The sequence below is a fragment of the Lepidochelys kempii genome, chromosome 11 (genome assembly GCF_965140265.1).
Source record: "Lepidochelys kempii isolate rLepKem1 chromosome 11, rLepKem1.hap2, whole genome shotgun sequence".
Taxonomy (NCBI): domain Eukaryota; kingdom Metazoa; phylum Chordata; order Testudines; family Cheloniidae; genus Lepidochelys; species Lepidochelys kempii.
In genome coordinates this window covers 69,247,636-69,264,136 of record NC_133266.1, presented here as the reverse complement: position 1 = coordinate 69,264,136, position 16,501 = coordinate 69,247,636, and the positions used below count along the sequence as shown (strand labels likewise).

General features: G+C 40.2%; 1 protein-coding gene across 9 annotated transcripts in view; it reads left to right on the top strand.

The window, feature by feature from the left end:
* Positions 1–16,501, top strand: part of LRRFIP1 (LRR binding FLII interacting protein 1) — a 186,062-nt gene that overhangs the window by 79,353 nt on the left and 90,208 nt on the right. For all 9 annotated transcript variants that reach the window (XR_012154391.1, XR_012154388.1, XR_012154386.1 and 6 more), the window contains exon 2: positions 15,031–15,117. Coding sequence is in view for 3 of the 9 variants with exons in the window: in XM_073306756.1 (XP_073162857.1) it covers positions 15,031–15,117 (87 nt within the window). In the remaining 6 variants the exon portion in view is untranslated. The remainder of the gene's footprint in view (positions 1–15,030; positions 15,118–16,501) is intronic.

The window sequence follows — 16,501 nt, the reverse complement described above, 5'->3', positions numbered from 1 at the left end:
TCAAAGACTCTGACGGTGAATAACAAACTTTGCGGCCATGCAAACGGAAGCAGACTGCTTCAGTCCAGAAGCTCAGAAACTGGTAAGGAAGGTGGGGGGAAATAATTTGCTAGTCCAAATCTCCTGTTGTTTGTGCTGTCTTTAAAAGTTTAAAAATGAGGTACTAGTTAATGGGTGTATTGATATTTGTGGAAAGCTCCACTGTGTGTTGTGCCTTTGACACGTTAGTCTCTGATTACATTTAAGAAGCTGTGGTTTACTGTAGTGTGAAGTAGGAAGTGAATGTGCATAAATACATTATAAATGTTATGCTTTATGCACCAGAATATACATTCCATGAGTCTGCAGCTATACTTGTACAAAGAACAATTCAGTTTATCTGCTTGTGTTGTGATGTTTCTATTAACTACATAAATGTTCTTGAATATTACTTGTTACTGTTTTATACAGCAAAGAAACTTTTAAAGAAGGTTTCTATGTACAAAATGTACAATAAATAAATTAATTGCAGAAATTTGTGAGAAGTGTGATAATTATCATAAGGTAAAAGATCTTCCCATGAACTATAGGAATTCAAATTCTTTTCCCCAAGCTCTGCAAAGTGCCAGTGTAACATTACCCTGGAAACGTCAACAAAAACTCTGTACGGATCAAATGCATTTCAGATAATAGAACTGTATGTCTTGCATTTTGCTGGTATAATAGAAAGATGGTTGGTGTGTCATCTCAGATTTTCAGCCTCAAAGGGAGTGTAAAGTGGGGAGGAGAGTTGATGTTCATTATTGTTTTTCTTTGACTTTTTTTCTTAATATTCTTTAATTTTTTTCCATTTGAACTTGAATCTTTTTGAACCCGTTGGTGCCATCGATCTACTCCATAAATTTTTTTTGTCACTGTAGTTGGTGTCAGCCTCCTACTTCTTAACATTTTACATGTATAAATACAAACATTTGGAGAAACAATAAGGACATGCTTCTGAATGTGAAATGCGTCATTTGGGAGAGTTCTTTCAATGAGACAGACAAGGAAAGTGTTCAGGTAGCTTGTTTAAGGAAAAGAAATAGAGATTCTCCTCATACACAGAAACATCTGGCATATATTCGGCTTGCTGCCAGCAGAATGGGTGTTCCTGTGTATTGCATTCAATCTTGCAAGAGCGAAGGGGGGAAGGGGGGGATTGTAAGAGGTAACTCTAAACTTAAGTTATTACTTAAAAAGTTAACTTCTTTCTGCAAAGTAAAACCCTTAATTTGTCTCTGAATTACTAGCATTATTCCCCACTATGCCGGGGGGTTTGGACTTAATTGCAGTGTAGACATTCAGGCTTGGACTGCAGCCCAAGCTCTGGGACCCTTCCACCTTGCAGGGTCCTAGAGCCCAGGTGCCAGCCGAGCCCAAACGTCTATTCTCAAATTGACTTCCACTTGCAATACATGAAGGTGGGCTCCTCCCTCACTGAGGCAGCTCACACTCCTTGAGCTGGCCGTGTGGGGCTTTTTTAGAAAAAAATTAATGTATTTTAAAACAGATGGGGATTGAGCTCCCACCTGCTTAAACTGTCACTAATTCACAGCATCAGAATGGCTAAATACTTCTGTGCTGGGCATCATACAACATAAAATAAAGCAGGAACGTGAGGGGCCTTAGGGCTAGCTGTCAGTCCCTATTGTTACTTGTTACTTCTAAGCGTTACCTTTAGAAGATTGCTACTGACCAAATGCAATAATTAAATTTTATATCAACACTTCAAATATTACGTATTTTTAATAAGTTATTTTTCTCAGGCCTAGTTTAAAAAAAGTTGAAAGTACCTAGAGCCAGTTACTATCTATTCCTTGTTTGGCCTATTGAAGAGGGGGGAGGGGGAAGAGAAAAATATCTAAACCATTTATAGCTTGATTTAGCCTGTGAGCAGACATGCCAACAGAGTTTTAGCTTAATGTTCGAAGTTCCAAAACAGTTCCGTGTATGTACATGCAATACACAAAAGATTTACAATGGAAACAGGCATTCATGGGCTTATATCTAAGGTGTGGATTTTTGGCACATGGTTAAGTGAGTGTAATTAATGCATTTATAAATGATTAGGTTGCTAAAGGAGGAACTTGGTTTAATTTTTGTCCTGGTGCAGTCTATACAGGTGAAAGGTGAAGAGCTAAACAGACTCTACAGTGGTCCACGGGTCAGATAGTGTGAATAAGCTATGCCAAGAACCTTGAAGCTCATTCCTTAGCAATGGGGCTGATGTTTGTGAAGCATTATGAGCTGAGATAAACATTTACTAAGGGCTTGTGCACACTTACATTTTATAGTGCTCTAACTTGCTGGCTCAGGGGGGTGAAAAATCACCCCCCTGAGCGCAGCAAGTCTGAACACTTTGAAGTGCTAGTGTAGACAGGCTCCGAGCGGTGGAGGTGGATTACCAGGAGTGCTGGGGGAGCTCTTCAAAGCGCTGCCATGGGAGCGTTCCCGCGACAGCGCTTTGAAGTTTCCAGTGTAGCCATTCCCTAAGGAATTGGAGGAGTGAGTCCTATTAGTCTGGTCACCTGGGTACTTCCCTAGATTTTTGTTGTTGAAAGTAAAGAATTAAGGAATTATTCCACAAATCAAACTGTTCTTGTGGGTGAACAATTTCAGTATTTCTAAAAAACGCTAAAAAAAACCACTGCAGAATTTGGCAATATTAATAAACAGTGGGACAGCTTTGATGTAGATTTTAATTATTTTATTGGAAAATTGTAAAACTTTGCTTTAAATACATGAACAGTCTTTTGTTTTTATTTTTTAAATACCATTTGTGTGGTTGAGTTGGCACTGCTGGTCTGCTTCCTGAGCCGTCTGGTCTCATCAATCTTGTTCATTCAGTGACACTCAGATGTAAAACAACATTGTCTGGTACTGGCTGGAGTTTGGTTCTGTCTCTTTAATTTAGGTCATGATTGCTTCACAAGTGAGAAGGAAGGAGTGATGACAATTTCATTTCGGTAACTGAGTAACCCATTCATTACATTTGCACCTTACTAAACAATGGTGAAGGGGAATAAATGTACAAAAATATCTGGTCTTGTTGCTAGTACTTGTGGCTGAGGATAGCAGTGTTTAGCCAAATGGGTTATCACAAGCAATGTACCACTTGGATAGAGAAATTTTAAATGGCTAATCTACAGCAAAGCCTTGGTTACATTGCTTTATTTTTCCAGTTTACTGATTGAATGTATATCATAGACAAGTGGAATGAAGGCCAGTATAAAGTATGGAGAAAACAAGCCTTTAACTGTGAAACAGTGGGGCAGAACTGATTAATTTTTCCTGTTAATCAGGAAAAACATTCAAAACATAAACTGTTGGATGTATTTTTTAGCATAATGGTAATAACTTTAAAGCAGAAAGTGAGAATAAATTGATTCTCGAGATGGAAAAAATATTGTGGCTGTTGCATACAGATTGCCACTTTGGTAAGTTACTGAACTTTCAGTGAGATTCTTTTCGTTTAATTAGTGCTTTAATAACGTGATCTGCATAAGAATGAACTCCTACAGGCAACTTGTTTCTGCTCACAAGCTGTTTCTTTAACCCTTTCCCTTCACAGAAAGCACATGCTGTTGGCTTTGAATATTAGACCCTTGGTAAAATCAAGTCTCTTTGAATAATTGTACTGTTTTAATGATTTATCTCGAGAGTTGTTTGAAGATTTCTATATCTGGAATCGTTCATGGGGATTACAAAGGTCACTGTGGCTGGATTTCTTGCTATCCACAGGTTTCAGAGTAGCAGCCGTGTTAGTCTGTATTCACAAAAAGAAAAGGAGGACTTGTGGCACCTTAGAGACTAACCAATTTATTTGAGCATAAGCTTTTGTGAGCTACAGCTCACTTCATCGGATTGAGCTGTAGCTCACAAAAGCTTATGCTCAAATAAATTTGTTAGTCTCTAAGGTGCCACAAGTCCTCCTTTTCTTGTTGCTATCCAGAGTTTCCTATCTCTGTTGGCTGTTTGTCAGGAGTTCCAATTTAACAGTGAAGTCCGCATGTTTCAGAGAGCTATTTCTTTATGCATGTACATCTTCAGGGTATGCTTGCGTCACAGAAACATGTTCATAATCAAATCCATCAATTTTATCTTGATGTAAATACATTTCTGAATGTTACTTCCCTGTGCTTGCAGGGGACAATGTGCCCTTTAGGCAGGAAGTGAGAACTTCCTTAGTCATTGTTCTATTACATACTGGCTGTGCTGGGGCAGTGTGAGAAATGGGTGTAAATACAATATTGTAGGTGATCATTCCAACTGGGCTTCTGGTTTAGGTTGGTATTGGTATTTAGAAGGTGAGACTCCATAATTCTGGATAACTAACCCTAATTTCGGTTCCCTGGTGACCTTTGTCTGCAGGTAAAATCAAAAGTAATTGGCATGTTCAAGATACTGTATTGGAGCTAGAGAAACTGACTAGATTTACAGGCTGCAGTATTCTTTTTTTCCTGGGTGATGCTGGAGAGGTTGAACGGAATAGGTAGGATAAATATCTGTATATTAAATGGGATGGATTTTCCATCGGAAAAAAATGTCACTTGAGTTTTTTATTTTGAGTAGAGTAAGGTAGAGAAGAACATCAAACTTTTCTATTGTAGCAGTGTGTCTATTTTAGGGCCTGTAGTGGCTTTAAAATGTCACAGTATGCATTTACTGCAGTATTTTGGACAACTTCAGTAGAAAGCTGTAGTTTTTGTAATAATGCTGGCTTCTGTGCCCTCCTTGCCACAGTAATTGTCTCCGGTTTCCTCTGCCCTACCCAAGGCAGTCTTTGGAGCTCTTCTCTATTCTTTTGCACGATTTGCCTAACAGAAATGGTAACTTCATCTTTTTCACCTGTCAGACAAGGAGCATACAAAAACTTTTTAAAGTGTACCTGGACTTCAAATTTTAATTAATGTTCTGCTTGTTTCTCTGGTAGTTACATTTGTATGTGTCCCTATCTGTTTTGGATAAATTTCTTGTATTAGAGGCCTGTATTTCTCCCCAACCCCCCCCCCCCCACCCCCGGTGTTGGCAGTGTTTGAAGGATGAAGTAATCTACAAAATAGCTGACTAACCTGAGGCAAATGGAAAAGGAGGACTTGTGGCACCTTAGAGACTAACCAATTTATTAGAGCATAAGCTTTCGTGAGCTACAGCTCACTTCTTCAGATGCATATCGTGGAAACTGCAGCAGGCTTTATATATACACAGAGAATATGAAACAATACCTATTCCCACCCCACTGTCCTGCTGGTAATAGCTTATCTAAAGTGATTTCCAGCACAAATCCAGGTTTTCTCACCCTCCACCCCCCCACACAAATTCACTCTCCTGCTGGTGATAGCCCATCCAAAGTGATAACTCTTTACACAATGTGCATGACAATTAAGCTGGGCTATTTCCTGCATAAATCCAGGTTCTCACATCCCCCCCACCCCCATACACACACAAACTCACTCTCCTGCTGGTAATAGCTCATCCAAACTGACCACTCTTCAAGTTAAAATCCAAGTTAAACCAGAACATCGGGGGGGGGGGGGGGTAGGAAAAAACAAGAGGAAACAGGCTACCTTGCATAATGACTTAGCCACTCCAAGTCTCTATTTAAGCCTAAATTAATAGTATCCAATTTGCAAATGAATTCCAATTCAGCAGTTTCTCGCTGGAGTCTGGATTTGAAGTTTTTTTGTTTTAAGATAGCGACCTTCATGTCTGTGATCGCGTGACCAGAGAGATTGAAGTGTTCTCCGACTGGTTTATGAATGTTATAATTCTTGACATCTGATTTGTGTCCATTTATTCTTTTACGTAGAGACTGTCCAGTTTGACCAATGTACATGGCAGAGGGGCATTGCTGGCACATGATGGCATATATCACATTGGTGGATGTGCAGGTGAACGAGCCTCTGATAGTGTGGCTGATGTTATTAGGCCCTGTGATGGTGTCCCCTGAATAGATATGTGGGCACAGTTGGCAACGGGCTTTGTTGCAAGGATAAGTTCCTGGGTTAGTGGTTCTGTTGTGTGGTATGTGGTTGTTGGTGAGTATTTGCTTCAGGTTGCGGGGCTGTCTGTAGGCAAGGACTGGCCTGTCTCCCAAGATTTGTGAGAGTGTTGGGTCATCCTTTAGGATAGGTTGTAGATCCTTAATAATGCGTTGGAGGGGTTTTAGTTGGGGGCTGAAGGTGACGGCTAGTGGCGTTCTGTTATTTTCTTTGTTAGGCCTGTCCTGTAGTAGGTAACTTCTGGGAACTCTTCTGGCTTTTAACCTTGAATACCAAAAGAAGTTCTTCCCATCAAACTTTGAGATTCTCATGTTAATCTTCACTCACACTTTTTACTACTGTAACATTTTGTAGCTTTTCAAAAAATATATTTTTAAAGTCATTGTAAGTATTGCCAACTCTAAATATTCAAAAATCAGGAGTCAGGCTCACCAAAAATCACGAGATTATATAAAAATAATAACTTTGATGTTCTTGTTACTTGCTTGCTGCTTGCTGTTGTCTTTAATAATGAAGGCTGAAATCATCACATATCCACTTGACTCCAGGAGCTGGGGCTTTAGGGAAAACAATTATGATGAGGCTCATGACAAAGTCATGAAGGTTGGGAACACTTTAGTGATTTCACTAATGTGAAGTTCAGCAGCCTCCTCACACTTGGGGGACTTTCTCCCATCATCACTCCCTCAAGTTAGACCCAAGTTAGTCTTTTACATGCTTATCTGCTTGGACTGGAGGAGTGCCAAATTCACCCAGGCAAAGCCTGTTCTGGCTTAGTTAGGAAACAGCAGGAGAGAAATATGCAATTAAAATTGCTACTTGCATGATGCACAGGAAATCAGGATATTTATAGCAGAAAACTGAACACAAGCAAGCTAAGCCAGACACTTCCGAACAGAGATCTAGTCCATCTTGAATGCAAAAAACACCTCTTCGTGGAGGAAGTGTTTAATTTTCATGAGTTCTCACACTACAGCATTCTGCTCTACTTCAGTTCTTATACTGCACCCTTCATTGTAATCTGGTTTTTAATGTTTCTGTAAAGTTCAGCTTGAATGAATAGTCACATGTGATGCCTGTTCATATGTTAACAGATTTTAAGTGCTCTGTGTGCAGTAATATAATCGTGCACAGTAGTTCTCATTTGTCACAACTTTACCAGCTTGACTAAAATTTTTAGATTTAAAATGAGTCTCTGCTGTTAATCTCACAAGTTAACAACACAAACCTTTCCTGCAGACTTCAGTGTATGATTGAACCACTTATAGATCTTAATGCTCAGATTTTCATGACATTTCATTGTGTGTAAAGTCTCTATTGTAGGCTAATCATCTGACATTTAGGAGTAACTTTTTCTGTGCAGTGCACAGGAATCCCTACATACAACACTGGAAACCTCACCTGATTTTTGAGTGACCTTGGACAAGTAGAGACTGGAGAGCATCATGATTAGTCTCTCTGAAAGGGTGTGGTCTGTATTGCTGTTACTTTCCCAGGTAGCTGCTTTCCTGAACACCACTGAATTTTCTGGGGCAGTTGATCAGCGTCCCACCTGAACCTTGGACAGTGCTTTGAACTGCATGCATAGGTGTACTTGCTTCATGAGGAAGGGAGCTAGGATGACAGAGAACAAATAAGCAGTCAAAACAACAGGGTGGATGATATAGGACTGCCAGTTGAGGTTTTTCCTTTACAAATCAATCTACTCTAAAAAAAAAATGAAAATTTAAAATCTTGTTTTGAAATACTGGGTTGCAGCTTAAACAACATGGCAACAACAGGTATTAACAATGTATAAATAGTCACTGCTGCTTATCATGCTGACCAGTATCCTCTTGTTACCCTGTGCTCCTAACGTATTTGTTGTATTCACCTGTTGTCTCCCATCTTACTTAGATTGTCAGTTTTTATGGGCGGGGTCCACTTCATTTTTTGCATGATTGTACGGTGTTTAGCACAATAGGGTTGGGACCTCTGTGCTACCACAATATAAATAGGCAGTCTGATAAAATGCTGGAGAGGGGCAGCATAAAAGTACCCAGTGTGTGATGAGCACTTAATTAAAAATATAATGCTAAAACAGTTCTAAATGCAAAAACAAATTGGTTGTAACATACATATTGATCTCATCAAAGTGGATTGTTTTAAAGTAAGTACTTTCTCATACTGAGAAAGCGGGACGATCAGTGAGTTATCTTAAGTGCCTATACACAAATGCAAGAAGCTTGGGAAACAAGCAGGGAGAACTGGAAGTCCTGGCACACTCAAGGAATTATGATGTGATTGGAATAACAGAGACTTGGTGGGATAACTCACATGACTGGAGTACTGTCATGGATGGATATAAACTGTTCAGGAAGGACAGGCAGGGCAGAAGGTGTGAGAGTTGCATTGTATGGAAGAGAGCAGTATGACTGCTCAGAGCTCCTGTATGAAACTGCAAAAAACCTGAGTCTCTCGATTAAGTTTAGAAGCATGAGCAACACGGGAGAAGTCGTGGTGGGAGTCTGCTATAGACCACCAGACCAGGGGATGAGGTGGACGAGGCTTTCTTCCGGCAACTAATGGAAGTTACTAGAGCGCAGGCCCTGGTTCTCATGGGAGACTTCAGTCACCCGGATATCTGTTGGGAGAGCAATACAGCAGTACACAGACAATCCAGGAAGTTTTTGGAAAGTGTAGGGGACAATTTCCTGGTGTAAGTGCTGGAGGAATCAACTAGGGGCAGAGCTCTTCTTGACCTGCTGCTCACAAACCGGGAAGAATTAGTAGGGGAAGCTAAAGTGGATGGGAACCTGAGAGGCAGTGACCATGAGATGGTTGAGTTCAGGATCCTGACACAAGAAAGAAAGGAAAGCAGCAGAATACGGACCCTGGACTTCAGAAAAGCAGACTTTGACTCCCTCAGGGAATTGATGGGTAGGATCCCCTGGGAGAATAACATGGAGGGAAAGGAGTCCAGGAGAGCTGGCTGTATTTTAAAGAATCCTTATTGAGGTTACAGGGACAAACCATCCCGATGTGTAGAAAGAATAGTAAATATGGCAGGCGACCAGCTTGGCTTAACAGTGAAATCCTTTCTGGTTTTAAACACAAAAAAGAAGCTTACAAGAAGTGGAAGATTGGACAAATGACCAGGGAAGAGTATAAAAATATTGCTCGGGGATGCAGGAGTGAAATCAGGAAGGCCACATAACACCTGGAGTTGCAGCTAGCAAGAGATGTTAAGAGTAACAGGAAGGGTTTCTTCAAATATGTTAGCAACAAGAAGAAAGTCAAGGAAAGTGTTGGCCCCTTACTGAATGATGGAGGCAACCTAGTGACAGAGGATGTGGAAAAAGCTAATGTACTCAATGCTTTTTTTGCCTCTGTCTTCACGAACAAGGTCAGCTCCCAGACTGCTGCACTGGGCAGCACAGCATGGGGAGGAGGTGACTAGCCCTCTGTGGAAAAAGAAGTGGTTCGGGACTATTTAGAAAAGCTGGACGAGCACAAGTCCATGGGGCTGGATGCGCTGCATCCGAGAGTGCTAAAGGAGTTGGCGGATGTGATTGCAGAGCCATTGGCTATTATCTTTGAAAACTCATGGCGATCGGGGGAGGTCCTGGATGACTGGAAAAAGGCTAATGTAGTGCCCACCTTTAAAAAAGGGAAGGAGGAGGATCTGGGGAACTACAGGCCAGTCAGCCTCACCTCAGTCCCTGGAAAAATCATGGAGCAGGTCCTCAAGGAATCAATTCTGAAGCACTTAGAGGAGAGGAAATTGATCAGGAACAGTCAGCATGGATTCACCAAGGGCAAGTCATGCCTGACTAATCTAATTGCCTTCTATGAGGAGATAACCGGCTCTGTGGATGAGGGGAAAGCAGTGGACATGTTGTTCCTTGACTTGAGCATAGTTTTTGATATGGTCTCCCACAGTATTCTTGCCAGCAAGTTAAAGTAGTATGGGCTGGATGAATGGACTATAAGGTGGATAGAAAGCTGGCTAGATGACCTCCTGAGGTCCCTTCCAACCCTGATATTCTATGATTCTATGAAGTACTAGTGCCTTGTTTGGAATTATGCTGCATTGATTTTTCCAGTGTTGCTGCTTGCAACTTCACAATGTGCAGTATTGGTTGTAGTTAGCCATTTTTATTTTATAATATTCAACAGTCAGTCAGCAGGAACCCTAACATGTTTGTCTTTGATTCTAAGAGCTGGTTTCATTAACAAGTGTTTAATTCTAAATAGCTATGTGATCATGAGCAAGAATATACTTCTGCATTAAAATACACCATCTTGGGAAACCAGCCATTAGTTCATTGAAGCTTCTACATGAAAATCTGTTCTCTTCCATCTAATTCTGTGTGTATGATTTGAATTTACATGTATTGGATGGAGTGAAAATGTATTGATTTGCTGCCTGAATATGCTGAGGATATATTGATTTAAGAAGAATAAACTGGTAGATCCCTAGGGATTGTATTAATCTCTAAATATTTTTATACCTTATACCTCATCCAATCCATACTTCAGCTTGCTGGCAAGAATACTGTGGGAAACTGTATCAAAAGCTTTGCTCAAGTCAAGATATATCATGGCCACTGCTTTTCCCATATCCACAAATCCAGTTATCTTATCTTACAGAAGGCAATCAGGTTGGTCAGGCATGATTTGCCCTTGGTGAATCCATATCGGCTATTCCTGATCCCCTTCCTCTCCTCCAAGTGCTTCAAAATGGATTCCTTGAGGACCTGCTCCATGATTTTTCCGGGAACTGAGGTGGGGCTGTAGTTCCCCGGATTCTCCTTCTTCCCTTTTTTAAAGATGAGCACCATATTTGCATTTTTCCAATCGTCTGAGACCTCCCCTGATTGCCACGAGTTTTTAAGGATAATGGCCAGTGGCTCTGCAATCATATCACCCAACTCCCTCATCACTGTTAGATGCATTGCATCTGGCCCCATGGACTTGTGCATATCCAGCTTTTCCTAATAGTCCTTAACCTGTTCTTTCACCACTCACCTCCTCCCCATACCATTCTGTCCAGTGCAGCAGTCTGGGAGCTGACCTTGTCTGTGAAGACCGAGGCAAAAAAAAAGCATTGAGTACTTCAGCTTTTTCCAGATCTCTCACTAGGTTGCCTCCCCCATTCAGGAAGGTCAGGGAAAGTGTGGGACCCTTATTCTTGTTGCTAACATAGCTGTAGAAACCCTTCTTGTTACCCTTCACATCCCTTGCTAGCTGCAACTTCAGTTGTGCTTTGGCCTTCCTGATTACACCCCTGCATGCTGGAGCAATACCTTTATACTCCTCCCTAGTCATCTGTCCAAGTTTCCACTTCTTGTAAGTTTCCTTTTTGTGTTTAAGCTCACCGAAGATTTTACTGGTAAGCCAAGCTGGCCTCTGTCATATTTGCTATTCTTTCTGCACATCAGGATGGTTTGTTCCTGCGCCCTCAATAAGGCTTCTTTAAAATACAGCTCTCCTGGACTCCTTTCCCCCTCATATTAACCTCCAAATAACATAGTGCTGTAGATAGACATAGACAGTTATAAATAATGCTGTGTACAGCAGAGGTTAGGTCAGTATAACTGTATTGCTCAGAGGTGTGGACTTTTCACACCTCTGAGAGACATAATTGTACCAATGTAAGTTTATAGTGTAGACCTGGCGGGAGAGACAAGGTGGGTGAGGTAATATCTTTTATTGCACCAATTTCAGTTGGTGAGAGAGACAAGATGGTCCAATAAAAGATATTACCTCACCAACCATGTCTCTCTAATATTATATAAATAGTCGTTAAAATTATTGATTGAAGCCAATGCTTTCCTGGAAAGATTTTAAAATCAATATTTTTATCACTTGACATTTTAGCCTCTGGCTGCCAGGTAAAGTAGCTACATATACTCTGTACTGAATCCATACTTATCCCAATGGCTGAGGGGGTGGGGAAGACATTCCCTTTAAAGAAAGTCCCCTAACCAATTATTCTGAGTGATGCAGGTTATGACCAGTTCCCCTGGAGACTGAATTATCTCTTTCCTCTGTTTCAGAGTCCCAAGGTCACTCTAATCAATTTAGGCAATGCATTTTAATTAAATTCATGCATATTGGATGGAGCAAAGCACCAGTAGCTACAGTATAATACTGTAACTTAACAAATTGCATTGCTGCTAATCAGACATTCTCCAAAATGGGTGCTGTACTTGATAAACTTTGGCAACTGCAGCAGAGTTGTGAAACTAGAATTGCTAGTTTTTTCCCTGTGGTTCAGTTTTGCCTATAAGAAGCCTTTACCGTTTGCATCTCAGTGTGAATTCTCCCTCTCCTCTACATAGGTCAAACCAGAAGCAATGCTAGAAAGTTAACAAGAAACACAAACATTCTTCATGATCTCTGTGTGTATATAAAGTCTACTGCAGTTTCCACGGTATGCATCCGATGAAGTGAGCTGTAGCTCACGAAAGCTCATGCTCAAATAAATTGGTTAGTCTCTAAGGTGCCACAAGTACTCCTTTTCTTTTTATTCTAAATACAGTGACCTTGAAAGTCAGAGTTTTAGGGACGTGCTTTTCCACTCTTTCCAGAGTTCTGTATATACAATGAAACCTTGCTATGTTGACTGGGCAGGTAATTGAGAAAGGTAATTGTCAAAGTTCTTGATACCCATGAGTCATTTAATAGCCACTAGTGCTGAGTATTGTAGAATGGTCTAATTTTCTAAATTTAACCTTGCATTACAATCTGCGCCTGTGTGGGACATAAAATAACAGATGTTCCTGCAACACCTTTAAGCATTTTAACATTTGAAAATTTATAGTCAGTGAAATAAAATTGACTAATGTAGGGGCAGTACAGTGTATTTGTGGTCAAATATATTTTAATACCGCTTCACGGGCTGAAGGGTAAAAAAGGCATCTCCAAAGAGCATATGGATTATGCATATTACCTGTTCCAAAGCATCTATGCCCTTGAAATGTATACAATGGATGTCTTAGAGGCCTCTGCTCAACCACTGAAGTTAATAGATCTGAACTGTTTAGAACAGGGACTATGACTCCTGTTCGAACAGTACCAGGCACATGCTGTTAGACTGCAGGTTCTTCAGGCATGCGTATTACATATGTCCAGTGCTGAGCACACTTAGTGTGCCATACATAACCTTAATATTCTGGGACTACAAAGGTCTGAGACACTTTTGCAGACAGCTTAAGTGACTTACTGTACCTACAGTTTTTCAACAGGTATATTTGCACTTTATTCTTCCATGGCAAAGCTCAACATTATCTTAGAACTCAAACACCTTAATTTAAAAAAAGACACCAATCTTCCCTGAGAGGAATCTCTAATTTGCCTTTCCTGCTGTGTGTAGCAAGGGGTTGGGGGAAAGAGGGACTTCATTTACTTTTCTTAGGAGCAGCAATTGTTCTTATTTACAGTATTGATTATTTACAGTTCAGAGGTGGCTGTGTTGTGAAGACATAAAGATACCAACTCTATTCAGTTAAATGTACTAAACTCATGTTTCAGTTCTGATTGTGTGGGTTATCATGGATGTAATGCTGTGAAATTGAGATGGTTTACTTCCTCAGAAATGGAGGAAAGGAGTTTGCTAATAAGACACATAATAAAAGTCCTTACCCTTGACTGAACTTTTTTCTGTGTATTTCTGTGCCGTCTATGCAGTCTATTCTAGATTTGACTGACTGTTAGAAGCAATTGCTTGAACTCATTAGCTGGCATGGATCAGTTCAGTGGCTACTCTTGCCAAAATAATTTCAGTTAGAGGTAAGATTTGCTTAATTCTTAGGTAATACCTTAATGTTGGGTGAACCTTTCTTCTTCTTATCTTGTTGGGGGCCTCTTTCTCTTCTATTTTGAATGGTGAGTATTCTTCCTAAGGAGGATTGATGCTTCCCTATAGTATAGGAATTCTGGTGAAAGCTGGAATTCTCACTATCAGTGCACTTCACTTGTCCTCACAGCATCTAGCTGGAGATTCCAGTGGGGTGAAATATTGAGGGCAGTTGTGTGTAAATGTGTAGTGACCATGATTTAGAGCATCACTTTTACTTTCTCTGCTCTGGGCCATATTCTAACTAAAGCTGAATGAACCACTTAAATCTTCAGGGGAAAATTGAGTGGAGCTTTTGCCCATTCTGAGGTTTGAAAAGCTAATTAAGCTAATTGTAGACTTTCTTCACTAGACTTTCTCCTTCCAGCTTTTGTCTGGGATTATAAGAACAACAAAATGTCACTCTAGAGGGTATTTTGTCATTTCCAAATCTGCTGAAATGAAGTGTTAGAAATCTCTCAAGGCCTGTTATTGACAGATTTCCAGACCGGAGGTTTTGGATATGAGGCAGAACATTTGGATATTTTAATCTAACCAAGCTGAAGTGGATTTTCGTAGGTTTACCAATGCCCTTCAATAATTTTAGTCTCCATTGTGCAGCATGCACACATGCAGATCATGCATAGTCCACTGCAGTGCTCATGTATGCAGGTGCATACATCAGATTAAGAGAAAACAGATTTTTGATGCTTTTTGACAGTGAGCATGTTATCTAATTATGGGGATAAAGATAAGTATGACCAGCCTAAAATAGTAAGTGTATACTATCATGCCTCTCTTTCTTCAGAGCTTCTGTTACTTAAGTGTTTATTTTTAAACATACGCATTTTGACCGAGCCCAGTTACCACCTTTTGTTAATATAAATGTTTCCTCTATACATATTCATACAAATATGGTAGTCTTTTCTTTAAATGAGAGCACAGAAAAGCTTTTAAATACAAGTGATAACGATAGATAGATGCCTGCATGAAGATGTTATTTACTTGTGAAGCATAACACGCTGTTATGGAAGGTAGGGCCATTACATACGTCTGTAAGAACTCATTTGTCACTACAAGTAAAGTCTTACTGAATCTAGTCTTCATTGCATGTGCTAGTTAGCAGAAGTGCTTTAAGTTAAATTCTCTGGCATCTGTTACATTGTTTTATTATACTTCTCTTCACAGGCTGAAGCAAGACTTGCAGCAAAACGAGCCGCACGAGCTGAGGCACGGGAGATCCGAATGAAAGAACTTGAGAGGCAGCAGAAGGAGGTACGTTTGAAGTTTTCAGTGGGTGTTTTGATCCTCTCTACCTCCCTCAGAATAGGCTCCAAGGTCCTGGAATTACTAGTTAATCTTCTGTTAGCTGAAATACTAATAGCCCTAGTTGGGCCTCTGAAGGGTAAATGGTACCGGTACTAAGATTGTGGATAAAAATGGTCTGAAAATGCAGGGACTGTGCAGCAGCAGTGTATTTGTTCCTCATCAGCCAGTGTAATTATAACTGGAGAATATGTGACTGATTTGTAACTAGTGTTGGATATTTTTTGTTTATAATATAAACTTTGTTGCTTTTTTTTAGCAATTGGTTAGAAAACCATCTTGTAAGTATAGAGGAGACTCGTATCTCTGTGGTTTGTAGCTCTTGCAAAATTAGTACTGATGGGTCATTAGTTAATCATCCTTGCAGTAAAGTAAACCAAGCTGTATGACTGTGACATTGACCTTGTGTGGATTACACCTGTCTTTTTAAGAATGATGATAATCTCAGAGTAAGGTCACCATTGGCACAACCGCTGACTGTAGAAAACTGAGCTCATGAAAATGTCACTCTCCCCCCATGATAAATTGTTCCTCTTTACTACCAGCCAGGTCTCTCCTACACCTTACAAGATTGGCCTTTTCTCTACTGCCAGCCAAATGAAGTTGTACATGGGGTATGTTAAAATAAAATCTCTAGTCTCCAATATGTTAACAATTTTACAGGCCTAGAGAGACTTGTTCTGCTCCTGTTGAATCTGACAGGTCAAGAGCTGTACTAAATATCAAACTCTCCCTCCCATATTGAGTAATTGAAATCAATATTTTCATCTTGGGGGAACAAAAGCTAGAAGAGGACTGACAGGGCACTATCCGGAACAAACATCTGGATCAGTTACTAGAATTTTCAAGATAGTGCTGTCCAGATAAGCTTATGCACCCTGTGTTTGCAGTAGGCACACACATGTAATGAACTAGGCAGATGTTCCTATGGGTGCTGTTATAAGAATTGATTCTTCTAACAAATACAAGAGGATAGGGATGTTAGGGATATAACAAAGGAAGATTGGGAAACAGCTGCTGGAGAGAGATCACTAGCTGAGCAGGATGTTGCTTGAAGAAGAGTCTTTTACGACTACAGTTGCTTCTTATGATTGAATGGAATGTTCTTTTGCAGCCTCAGCCAAAGCTGAAAGGTTTTCATGGCTGGCACTGTATTTATATTGTAGAGCCCCCTGCAGTGCCTAAGTCATGAGTAATAGGATTTCCTAAACAGCATTAGAAGAATCCATGGTAAACAATTATGATGACACTGGTCAGATAGCAAATGCACATAGACATTTAAAGCAGCTGATAATGATATTACCTTCCAATTTCATAGTAATTACAAGGCAGT